Source organism: Rhea pennata, chromosome 5 (genome assembly GCF_028389875.1).
Source record: "Rhea pennata isolate bPtePen1 chromosome 5, bPtePen1.pri, whole genome shotgun sequence".
NCBI classification, from domain to species: Eukaryota; Metazoa; Chordata; class Aves; order Rheiformes; family Rheidae; genus Rhea; species Rhea pennata.
The window spans coordinates 58172121-58184797 of NC_084667.1; the positions used below are offsets into that span (position 1 = coordinate 58172121).

Genomic DNA, 12677 nt, shown 5'->3' on the forward strand with positions numbered 1-12677 from the left:
AAAAATTGCATCTTTGGAGAAAAAAGCTTATCGTTTTAGATACCTGAAAAATACTATTATGTTATGAACAGAAGAACCAAATTAACCAAGCCAGTATTACATTCAAAACCAATGTTACTTTATTATATAAGGGGAAAAAAAACAAACTTAGGACCTCCAAATGCAGGTTTTCTTACATGATTTAGAACAGACAGGAGCTCCCGATCAGAACAGGAAACCTAGCAGGGAAAGGCTGCTCAGATCTTCCCCTCTGCACTTCCAAACTTGGGAGGAGAACTAGAGTAGCTTCTGACCTGTCTCCTTCAAGACAGATTGGAAGTTATTAAGCACCATCTTGGTGCTATATTGCTGGCTCTATCACTCCAGAACCTTTAACCTCCACCACACATTTACAGCTGGTAACCTGTATTTCACTGTTCACTTGCTGAAGGAGCTACTGTGCCTCTACAAAATGTAATGGAAAACTATCTATCTCCAACCCTTTGCTTTTATTTGTACCTTACTAATAGTACATATGCTGAAGTAGAAACAAGTTTGTTGTGAATACTTAAGCAAACAGTTTACAATTAATTCATCTGCAACAGGCACTTAGCAGCCAATAAAGCTTGCTCAAGTTTGCTGTCAACCACCTTCAATTCCTTTCATTACTCTCCTTCGAGGAAAAGCAGTGAATGCAAAACTTGGCACAATTTTGTAGTTTCTAAAAAGCTGAGAGGAAACACTTGTACAACAAGGCAGTACTCTACTCTACATGCAGAAAAGCCATCACTTTATCTTAAGCTCCCTGAAAAGTAGTTCTATGTTCCTGCTCAGTTTCTAGAGGCAGCGCAGAGCGAATGGTACTGCCTGTTCATGTAAGAGAGCAGCTAATACTTGAAATCCAAAGTAGCAACCAATCCCTAGGAGAGTAAGTTTTAGTTCTCAGTGTTAACAGACAATTCAGTCACAAAATTCTTTCATAACACTTTTATTCTTACAGTTCTAGGTTTGAACTGTACATGCAAAGTTGCATTAAGTCACAATAGAGATTTACAGTGGATTCTATTCTATGGTAGAGTGCAATCCAGAATCCTTATACAGTATAAAAAACAACTTTTAACATCAAGACCTTGTTAGGAGCAAAAGGGTTAAAGCCTCCCCAAGTATTTCAGCTCTCATAGATACCTAGTTACTAGGTACTGTAGGTTAGATGTATGTAGAGTTGAAGAGCTGTAGAATGTTTATTACAACTTTAGCATCCAGATGTCATACCATCTTTTGTTACTTCTTTCCCAAATTTCTGGCAATTAAGAATAAGTCAAAAACCCTGCCACCTGCAACCAGCTAATACAGACAAAAATAACTACTCCTTGCTTGCCTGTCTAGGGTTGTACAGTGTTAAAGAAAGTATTCCCTCAATGGCATTTGTATCTCACATCAGCTGAAAAAAAGCAATGTAACAAAAATAAAGGTATAACATCTTTGAAAATAAGGAGGGAATGCAGACAAAGTTGTCAAAGATTTGTTTTTTGGCAGGTAACATTCATAATATACAAAATATAACTTATTCATATTAGCCAAGGAAACATTCATGAGTTCCTGTAAACTGTTCTAATCCACCTCCTCCATGCGTGATGTGTCATCATCTCCTTCAAGAGGTGGCATCTCTTCAGTAACTGCTGGACTAGCTTCCTCTGCAGCAGTATCATCTTCATCAATGCCTGTAGAAGAAAGAAACAATTAATGCCAGTCACAGAACTCAGAAGTTTTATTATCTTACTACTTCAATACCTAAGGATTCCCCCTTTCCACAGGTTTTTTTCAAAGTACCCATGTACTCCACTGTTTTGGAGACACTGACTGCCCCAAAATACGTGTAAGCCAAATCAGAGCTTAATAGAGAGCTGAAAACACATTTTTAACTTACCCAGACCAAGTTTGATCATTCTATAAATACGGTTGGCATGTGTCTGAGGATCTTCTAAACTGAACCCAGACGAAAGGAGTGCTGTTTCATACAGCAAGATGACAAGATCCTTCACAGACTTGTCATTCTTATCAGCCTCTGCTTTCTGCCTCAGTGTTTCAATGATAGAATGATCAGGATTAATCTCAAGGTGCTTCTTTGCTGCCATGTATCCCATCGTGGAGTTATCTCTTAATGCCTGTGCTTTCATGATCCTCTCCATATTGGCAGTCCAGCCGTATGTGCTTGTTACAATACAGCATGGAGAAGTAACCAAACGATTGGACACAACCACCTTGAGATAGGAACAAAGCAAGAGATTCAATGTTTCAGTACTTCCACCTGAGCAAATACACTCAATTTCAGCAACAGTAACATTTCGAAGTTGCATCAATGTCATGGAAAAGCTGATGAATTTAAAATAATGAAGTCACTGTATTCAAGATACACCTTACTTCACAAAACTAAAGGCTAAGCGTGTAAAAGCAAGATATTCTGCAGAACGATTGTGGCTTCAGAGAAAAAGGAGGTTACAGATACTACATTTAAGCTTTTGTTTCTGAGCTATCTGCAAAGGAGGTTTTTTTTGCTACATGCAGACAAGCTAAGTATGAGCAGTATTATACTTACCTTTTCTACTTTCTTTTCAAGGATATCTTTCATTATTTTACAGAGATTTTCAAACTTGGCTTTTTTCTCCTCTTGTTTCTTTTTCTCTTCTTCATCTTCTGGAAGCTCCAAACCCTCTTTTGTTACAGAAACCAGGGTCTTGCCTTCAAATTCCTTCAGCTGCTGCACACAATATTCATCAATAGGCTCAATCATATAGATCACTTCCAGGCCGTGTTTGCGGAGACGCTCCACAAAAGCAGAGTTAGCCACCTGATCTTTTGTTTCACCTGCAAGACATGAGAATTCCAGCTCTGTTCAAGCCTCAGCACTAAAACATGGCAATTTCTTTTCTACAATAACCTATGTAGGTCTCCATTGATGCTTCACAGCCATCCTATGGAAGCTAAGGACTTAAGCTGGTTTGACAGGCTAAAAAGATCAGGCTGGCTTGAAGAGCCTCAATCCTTTTCAACACAATTTCAAACACTTAGCTGAGTTGAAAGTATGTTTGAATTTCCTAGGATGCTAGGGAAGAAATTTCCCTTTCCTGCCAAGGATGGAGAACAAAGGAACAAAATGAGAAGCCCTATATAGCTTAGTTTCTAGATATTTGCCTTTTCAGAACAGCCTCAGCATCTGTTAACCAAATAGCTAAATTAGTTTGAACTTTGAATCTCAAGTGTAATTCAGATGCTCTTATCTTAGCCAAAGAACACTCAAGTCAAAATACATGGCAATAAGTTACACAGCAACCTCCATCTTCTCAGGAGGCATGCTAAGACTGCTCTATCACGTACCCGAATTGCTGCCTCGACTAATGACCTATGTGCAATGCAACTTGGTTGCATACAAACTGAAATCAGTAACTTTTTTACAGGCTTACGCTGTTGCATCAAGAACTCCTCCACTTAAATTAAGGTAATTTCTCTTTCTAAATACAGGAAAAATTACCGTAACTTAGTTTCTATTTGAGATAAGAATATAAGAATAGTTAAGTGTGTGTGTACTTTTCACATACTATTTCCAGTACCAACTCACCAGTAATATAGTAAACATGTTTCTGGTTTTCCTTCATTCGAGTACAGTAGTCTTTCAGAGAAACCATTTCATCACCAGATGCAGATGTGTAATACCTCAGTAATTCTGACAGTTTCTTGCGGTTCTGGGAGTCTTCATGTATACCGAGCTGAAAATTAGAAGAAAAAAAACTCAGAACTACCAGATGATTCAAAACTGAACTGCAATAGTTCAGTATTATACAAATACTAAAGAACACACTAGGGTGCGTGGTTTTTTTTTTGTGTGTGTGTTTTTAAGTCACTGATGTTCATTAAGCAGAAAGACTACGAACCTTGATGTTTTTGGAGAACTGTTCATAAAACTTTTTGTAATTCTCTTTGTCTTCAGCCAGCTCAGTGAAAAGTTCTAAGCATTTCTTCACCAAGTTCTTTCTTATCACTTTCAGGATCTTGCTTTGCTGCAGCATTTCACGGGAAATATTTAGAGGCAGATCCTCGGAGTCTACTACACCTCTCATGAAGTCTGCAACAAGATGGTGAGAATTAACTTCACAGGTCAAGAAAAACAGGTAATTCACCACTTAAGCCACCTTTTAACTTAACCTTTTTTATTATTAATTGGCTTCTGCAGAATCCTGGGCAACACAAAGCACACAGTACTTTACTGCTCACACATTTTCTGATCAGCTTTTTACAGCTTGGTCTTCCACCCAGATTCCTTTGAAGCATGAAGGTAGACTGAAATAGCCTAAATAGTTTCTCTAGCATTACAGGAAACATTCTCTTTAAAAGAATATACTCACTCAAATATTCAGGAATGAGTTCCTCACAGTTATCCATGATGAAAACTCTGCGTACATACAACTTGATGTTGTTTTTCTTCTTCCGGTTTTCAAACAGATCAAAGGGTGCACGCCGTGGGACAAACAGGAGTGCTCTGAATTCCAACTGCCCCTCCACAGAGAAGTGCTGTAAAAAAAACAAGACTAAGCATTTATTTTACTGCAATTTATATGGCTCCTATTTAAACACTCTTTCAACGTTATCTTCAAATGCAGGAAGTTAATATTAATTAACCCAAATGTAGTCCAGGAAAGGGCTCTCACCAGCTTTCTAGCAGTAGGCGAGACAGTGACCAAAAACAAAAACTTTCTCCAGACAGACATCTGAAGTTCTGTTCAGTTGCTATTAGTAAGTACACAGATTCCAAAAACATGCTTAGCTCCCTGTATTCTACAGTGACGCTCTATGAAAGATGCGCATTCTTATTAACATCTCTATGGCTGCATCAAGATGACTGTTAAGACTACCTCTCTATCCCCCTTTAGCTACAGGCACTTTTAGAACTAAGTAACAGCTGCATTTACTTTTACTTGCAATTTATGTGTTAATTTGATGAAAGACTAAGCTATACAAAGTGAGAGAACAGCTCCACTCACATTTCTTTGCAATAGATTTGAAGTACAGATCTGATGAATATTATAATCACAACCCTAGCAGCAGCCAGAATAACTCTACTAGTAAGCATAACTATCACATAATGGAAGTGTTCTAAAAATAGCACTGCTCCAAAAACTGAGTGTCTTATCACAAAATACCCAAGGCAGTGGACTGAAGTTCAGCAGCATGCTTAGACAGCCTCCAGCTCTAGCAAATAGGGTTTGACTACAAGAGAGACAAACTGACAAAAAACCTACTTTGACTGCCAAGTGGTCTTCCCAGTCATTGGTTAGACTCTTGTAGAATTCCCCATATTCCTCATTGGTAATGTCATCTGGATTCCTTGTCCAAATAGGCTTGGTCTTGTTGAGCTCTTCCTGATCAATATACTTCTCCTTGATCTTCTTTTTCTTCTTCTTATCTCCATCCTTCTTTTCTTCTTCTTCATCAGAACCAACATCCTCAATCTCTGGTTTATCTTCCGTCTTCTCCTCCTTCTCTTCTTTTTCCTCTTCTTTTTCCTCAGCCTCATCATCACTCACCTCCTTATCACGTTCTTTCTCCACCTACAAAAAAGAGTTCATTCATTAAGAAACCTAAACTTTTTCCGAATAGCTCTAAGATCTCTTGCAGTCTAACAAAGCCGGAAATTACATGAACCCACTGTGAAATTTTTCTCCTAGATTCAATTAAGTACTCATGTTCTGCTGCCAGACAAAATGGTGTTTTGGTTCATTTGCTTGATAGCTTATGCCACTTCATTTCACCATGCTGAATTTACAGTGAGACTACATCAAGACACAGTATCACACTCCCCAAACCTCAAGCTTGAAAAAATAGTTTTACTGAATCTTTGAAAAGTAAAGCTTGAATTAACAAACTTGTATTTGATCAAGAGTTGTATCTAGATAGTATCTTTAACAAATTTAGTGAAATGCACCTAGCATAAACCACTTTTCTGTATTATAAATTAAAATTTCACTTAACGTGACAATTATTTCAAGAAAAATACATACAAAGAGTGTAATAGGATAGCCAATGAACTGAGAATGCTTCTTCACAATTTCTTTGATTCGCCGTTCTTCCAGATATTCAGTTTGATCTTCTTTAAGGTGCAGAATAACTTTTGTTCCACGGCCCAAAGGTTCCCCTGGAATGGAGTTTAGAAGTTTTACTTCTACAAAAGCTGACCGAGCTCTGGTAGGTTCTAAAGTACCCTTGTATAAAAAGTATTCCTGTATCAAGAGTTTCTTCACCACTGGAGAAAATGTAAGCTTCTGTGTACAGAAACCACCTTACGAATACTCCAGTCACACCTATCGTAACTAGCAAATATCCAACAAGTGTTTGGAATAAACTTTTCTCAAGTTAATCAGCTCTTTTTTTTTTTTTTTGAACTGTAGAGTTGTAGGAGTCTACAAGAGTATTTCCATGTACAAGCTAAAAAAAGCTTCATCTTCACTGCAATGCATCATTTAATGCAGCCATTCCCCCATTGCATGTGAACAGTTGATCAGTGTACAATGGAACATAAAGAGACTTACCACTGCAGCTGTGCTTCATCTGCCATGTGACTAGTAATACCCAATACTATATATACTGACGCTACCAAGCTGTACAGTATCTGGAGTAGGAACCTGAGTAACAGGTATCTTTTGAAAATATACTAGAGCAGAAACATAGAACACTCACCATTATCAAGTCTTACAGTGAAAGATCCTCCAGCTGATGACTCCCAAGCATACTGCTCATCATCGTTGTGCTTGGTGATCACAGTCACTTTCTCTGCAACAAGGTAGGCAGAATAGAAGCCAACACCAAACTGACCAATCATGGATATATCAGCCCCTGCCTGCAGTGCTTCCATGAAAGCCTTGGTACCAGACTTAGCAATAGTACCAAGATTATTAACTAGATCAGCTTTGGTCATCCCTATGCCTGTATCCACGATAGTAAGAGTGCGGTCATGCTTGTTTGGAATCAGGTTAATTTTCAGATCTTTCCCAGAATCCAGCTTGCTTGGATCAGTCAAGCTCTCATATCTGATTTTGTCCAATGCCTGTAAGAGAAGAGACGGGCTTTAATATTCCCTGACTACTCCAAAGAATTCTGGCAACCATACTGAAACAAGCTCTTCTAGGAGGTCAAGTACTTACATCTGATGAATTGGAAATCAGCTCCCTCAGAAAGATTTCCTTGTTGGAGTAGAAAGTGTTGATGATCAGAGACATCAACTGAGCGATCTCAGCCTGGAAGGCGAAAGTCTCCACCTCCTCCTCCATGGGTTGATCTTGAGTCTGCACAGCTTCTGGCATCTGTAAAGGACAGGCAAGTTGAAATTCCATCCAAACCAGTTGCCATTTGATGTATATACCCATCTACAAGCAATGACAATTGCATTGGCCTCTTTAGCCTGGGGAAGAATGAAGGGGGATCTCATCAATGTCTCTAAGTGCCTAAAGGGAGGGTGTCAAGGGGATGGGGACGAACTCTTTTGAGCTGTCCCATGTGACAGGACAAGAGGCAATGGGCAGAAATTGAAGCACAGGAAGTTCCGCCTGAACATGAGGGGGAGTTTCTTCACTGTGAGAGTGAAGGAGCATTGGAACAGGTTGCCCAGAGAGGTTGTGCAGTCTCCTTCTCTGGAGATGTTCAAAGCCCGCCTGAATGCAACCCTGTCTAACATGCTCTAGATGACCCTGCTTGAGCAGGGGCCATTGGACCATAGGATCTCCTGAGGTCCCTTCCAACCTCAACCATTCTGTGACTTCGAGGTCAAGATACTATGTGGCTTCTAATACAACACTCAACAACAGTAAGTTAAGAAGAACTTTTTGCTTCCTTCCTGTAATAATTTAAACTTTTCTGAACTTTGAGAACCAATCTGAAATTAGAACTACAGACTCTCCTTGACATTCGCTTTGTTTCATACTGTTTAGAATAATGTAGAAGAACATCACCTCTCCTCTGTAAAATTTGTTCATTAATTCAGGACTTTTTTTGCCCCCGACCACAGCCTAAGTACTGCATATTTTTACCAGAAAGAAAAATCCTACTGAAAGCATGACCTAATGTTTTAGAGATAAGGGTTGAATTATTCTCCAGTCCATTAGAAGCCTCAACGTAAAAGAATGATTTCTCTTTGTCCCATTCAGCTGTTTTGTTCAGTTATCTTCACAGAACTTACCGAACCCTTTACCATGCGAGCAGCAGTCTGGTTAAGCGACTTTGCCACAGACACGTGTTACTCAAACTTCACCATCTATTACTTACGAATCCCTCTCCAGTGAGAAAACTCAAACTATGCAAAAGGCACTTTCCACCCACGTCCTCACTTCACCCCCCAAGATTTCTTTTAATCCGTAACTACACCGTTTAATACGGTAAGATATAAGCAGGTCAGTCAAGTATCGCATATGGCTGCAAGCCCTCCGATGGGAACTGTCCTTTAAACAATTCGCAAGAGCGATTTAGAGCGACTGTCTGCCGAGAGGCTCCGAGCGAGATCAGCCTCCGGCGCGGCGCGGCGCAGCGCGGCGCCCCCTGCAGGCTCCCGTTAGAACCATGAAAGATTCTAGAAACTGCCAGAGCCTTCCTCTACCACCGCCCCCCCTTCCTCCACCCACTCGCTGACAGCACCAGTCCCGCGCAGCGAGCACCCTCCTCCACGAGCTGAGCACATTGCTGAGTAGAGCTTTCCCTCTCTTCTTCCCCTCCCGGCACCCCACGCTTTCCTCATCCATTTTCCCTGCAAGAACCGCCCGTCTTGCTCCCTCCATCTTGTGCCGCCATGGCCGAGCTCATTCATTGAGCTCGGAGCTTCCGCCTCCCCTTCCCCCAGCCGCCCTGCTGTAGCGAGGCGAGAGCAGGTCTCCTCACAAAGCGCTCCCCGGCCGCACAGCAGAGATCGATCTGAGCCCGCATCGACAAATGGACAACCCTCCCCGAGACAAAGAGTTATATATATACACACATATAAGAATCTTTTCACCATTTAAGCCTCCCTCCACCCACTCCTCATGAGGAGCTGCCTGCTCTTCTTACCCTTTCCATTACCTTGTTGGAAGAGGAAATCGAGCATAGAAAGACACAGCTTCAGACACCACAGCTCCCTCCCTCCAGCGAAACCCTGACCTCCCGAGACCTACCACCCTTCCAAGTCTGCTCTGCCTGCGACTAAAGCCAGAAGGTCGTGCCCTGCGCCACGCGGTTGCCTGCTTTAACCCTCATTACAGCACCACACGGAGGCACCAGCCGCTCAAATCTGAATAGGAAATACGCGCTTAGAGTAATTATCCTTTGTGTGCCACCGGCTCCAGCTACGGCCACCTCCTCCGCTCACCTTTGCAGGGGGAACGGCTGCTAGCCTCCTCAGTCAAGCGCTGAACACCCTCCACCCGTACCGCAGCGCCTCCACTAGTGCGCGCCCCCCACCGCCCGCTCGGCTTATATAGGTCCGGGGCCACCTCCTTCCAGAACCATCGGGAACCTTCACTGACAGGCACGGGGGAGGGGGCAAGCCGGAGGGCGGGAGGGGGGAGAGGAGGGGCGGGAGGGGGGAGAGGAGGGGCGGGGACTCGCGGCCACACCTCCAGGGGGCGGGGTCGAGCCCGCCGCAGCCAGTAGTAGCCGTCCGCGAAAGGCGCCCGTTAGGGGCGGAGGGGGGGAAGTCTCGCGCGCGCCGTTGCCGTTGTCTCAAATATGAGGGCGGGGGGAGTTTTACGCGGAGCGCGCGCTCTCCCATTTGTCCAACCGCCAGCCCGGCTGAGGAGCCGGTAGGGGGGTGGGAGGCGCATGCGTGGTGGCCGCCTGGGGAGGCGGTTGGGCGCGGGCAGCGCTCGGGGGAGGGGTCCGTGGGCTTGCGCAAGCGGTGCGGTGACTTCATCTGCCGCCCCGCGCCCCTCAGAACGTCCTAGAAGCGGGAGGGGGCGGGCGCGGGCGTTGCCCCGCCCTGCTGTACTGTGCCGTTGAGAAGGAGCTAGAAAGCGCCGGGCTTCTCCGCCCTCCCTGCCCGAAGGGTTCCCGGAATCGGCGTGCGGGGAGAAGCCGCCCTTGGCTCCCCTCGGAACTGAGCGCCTCCCGCTTCACAGCCGCAGCGGGGTCGCCATGCCCGCCCGGCCGCGGGCGAGTTGGGGCGCGCAGGGGTGGCTTACCTCCAGCCGGTTGCACAGGTGGCTGCGGCCCTGCGCCTGCTCGGGCCGAGGCTGCGGGGTAGCGCGGGGAGGCTGGCGGCCGCAGCAGGCTTGCCCTGCCGGGCAAGGTGCCCCCCGAGCCCGGGCGGGCGCGCCTGCTCAGCCAGGCGTAGCTGCGTGAATCATGGCTTAGGGATGCTGTGGTAGAGCACTTCACCTAATCAGGAAAACAAAAAGGCTTCTCGCAGAGCAAGTAGCAGTCGTCTGCGAGCTGAATTAAACCATTTCTCTCAGTGTATATATATTTATTTGGGATAAAAAGAGGCAAGGGATCAAATCCAAGAGTTTTAGAAGACTTGCATAGTTATGCAATTACTTCTGTTCAGGATTTAGGTGCTAACAGTAGCTACTAGATGGATGCCAATGATAGTTTATGAGAGCCTTTAGTCTGAAATTTCCTGGGATTCTTAGCCTGGATTTGGCCTTTAACACATGATGTTAATGAGAATATCTCAGCTGATATTTGGAGGGCACACCTACAGACTGAGATCTAGCATAAAAACTTTGCTGAGTGTATGTCTCATTAAACTGAGTAGCCCTGTGATTAAGATATTTAGCTCGGCAAGGGAGGTTATTTTTAAATCCTGAACTACCCAATAGAGAATGGGGAGTTAAATGCAGGTCTTCTATTTCCCAGGGGAATGACTTGCATCACATGTGTTCCCAAGTAAGTTTCTAAAACTTTCTTGGAGCTGTTCTACTTTTTATGGATATAAATATTAAGTGTCACAAATGACTGATGTAGACATCAATCTAGACAGTCCCTCTGCTCAGAAGAATAGCTGTTTATTCATTTGAGGAACAAAACATCCTTTAACATCCTTTATCCTGCAGTTTGACCTAGACAAACAAATCTGATTGATTGTGGCCTACAGGCCTTGTTTTGCTGCAGTGCTATGCCTTTCAGGGAATTTTCAGTAGTTCTGGGTACCTTCTCCAACAAGAAGATGCATGAAGGATAAGGCATCACATAGAATCAGTCAAGGAATTAAAATAGCGGCTTCTTGCTTCATTGTCACTTCTACAGTGTCTGCATCAGAATTTGCATTGGTGCAATGACTTACAGGACTCTGCCCTTTCAAATAGTGTCGCTGCACCTCTGACCCAAGCAGTTAGCCAAAATATGTGGTCCTGTGGTTATTTTGATTGGACAGAAAAATTCCCTGAGGTGTCAACAATAACTTAAGAGGGTGTCAAGTGAGCTGTTTCTCAGCACACAAGAGAAATTGAACTGTAAGAGTGAAGTTACTTGCTCACGGTTCTAAGCCACTGCAAAAAGCTGGATTTCAGCCAGCACTCAGCCTAGAAAGTTCTAAGTTTTTGTGGGGGTCACCTTCTGGTGCTTATTCTGGCTGTTTTTTTTTACTTTTCTGTGTCTAATGCAGGTCTGATTTTGTGGTGCTTCTCAATACCTTTCTTTTTTCTCTCTAACATACATGCACTTGTACAAAATAATGTACACCAAAATCATTTCTTGAGTATTACATGATCTTTTGTTATCATACCACCTATCTTTTGAATGGTCCTGCTGCTGCTTTGGTTCCTTGATTCTGTAAAGCAGCTTAATGATTTCTTACCACTGTCTTAATAAAGAGTGGCAGTTAAAACCAAGCATGAGTGTAACTTTCACATTTTTCTTCAATTAAATATAATCTGAGTGTATAAATTCGTATAGGACAGGCCTCTTAGACTGAAACCTTCTTATATTCAAATTCTGTCAACTGAAATGTTTGATTGTTTTCTAACATTTGTGTAAAAAAATTCTAGTAAATTCTATGTTTTAGAAAACTGCTAAGCTATTACAACTTACAGAAATCTATCTAATTATTTTTCCAGGAATATTCTCCTAAAATTCTTTGTGTGTATGTCTTTTGAGAAGTTCAAAATAGTAAGATGAATGTATTCAAGGTGTTCTCAGGGAAAATCCTTTCCATTATAATCCCTTGTTTACTGTAGATTCAGTCATTCAGACTTACAGATTTACTTAATTTTAAGCATATGAAAACCTATGGAAGGTTTTGCATATGTCTGCGGGATCCTGGACCTGAATTTATGTTGTCTAATCTAATATTCATATTATGCCATTTCTTTTTTTGCATTTATGTTATTTAACTCTCAAAAGCAGCCTTGAACAGACTGATTTTTTTTTGTCAGAAATGTTAGTTTCCCTCCACTAGGGGAAAGTAATCTCATACCAAACCATCTCAGTTTTCCCAGCTCTGCTTAACCTAAGTTCTTGTACTTGTGTGCCTGTATAAAGCTAGTATTTTCTTCATGAATTGTGAATAGAGCTATACTCTTTTTGTTGTGGTATGCTGTTGATAGCTAGTTAGGATTGGCGTTTTGTTCCCATGGTTGCTGCATTTTAATTGACTCTAGTTTTGCATTGCTTCAGTTTTAGGGCTGAAACATTCCAGACATCATTTCTGTCAGAGTTAATTTAGGGGGAGGAAGGGGAGGGAGAGAAAA

At 42.7% G+C, this 12677-nt stretch overlaps 1 protein-coding gene across 1 annotated transcript; it reads right to left on the reverse strand.

Annotated features, from left to right (window-relative positions):
• Nucleotides 1-951: 951 nt before the first annotated feature.
• On the reverse strand, nucleotides 952-9467 carry HSP90AA1 (heat shock protein 90 alpha family class A member 1). Its single transcript, XM_062576728.1, has 11 exons — nucleotides 9359-9467; nucleotides 7173-7331; nucleotides 6709-7075; nucleotides 6033-6166; nucleotides 5274-5582; nucleotides 4380-4545; nucleotides 3909-4099; nucleotides 3596-3743; nucleotides 2576-2844; nucleotides 1907-2240; nucleotides 952-1700 (listed from the first exon to the last, which is right to left on the reverse strand). The coding sequence occupies exons 2-11, from the start codon at nucleotides 7329-7331 to the stop codon at nucleotides 1591-1593; spliced, it is 2187 nt and encodes a 728-aa protein (XP_062432712.1). The 5' UTR covers nucleotides 9359-9467; the 3' UTR covers nucleotides 952-1590.
• Nucleotides 9468-12677: the final 3210 nt, after the last annotated feature.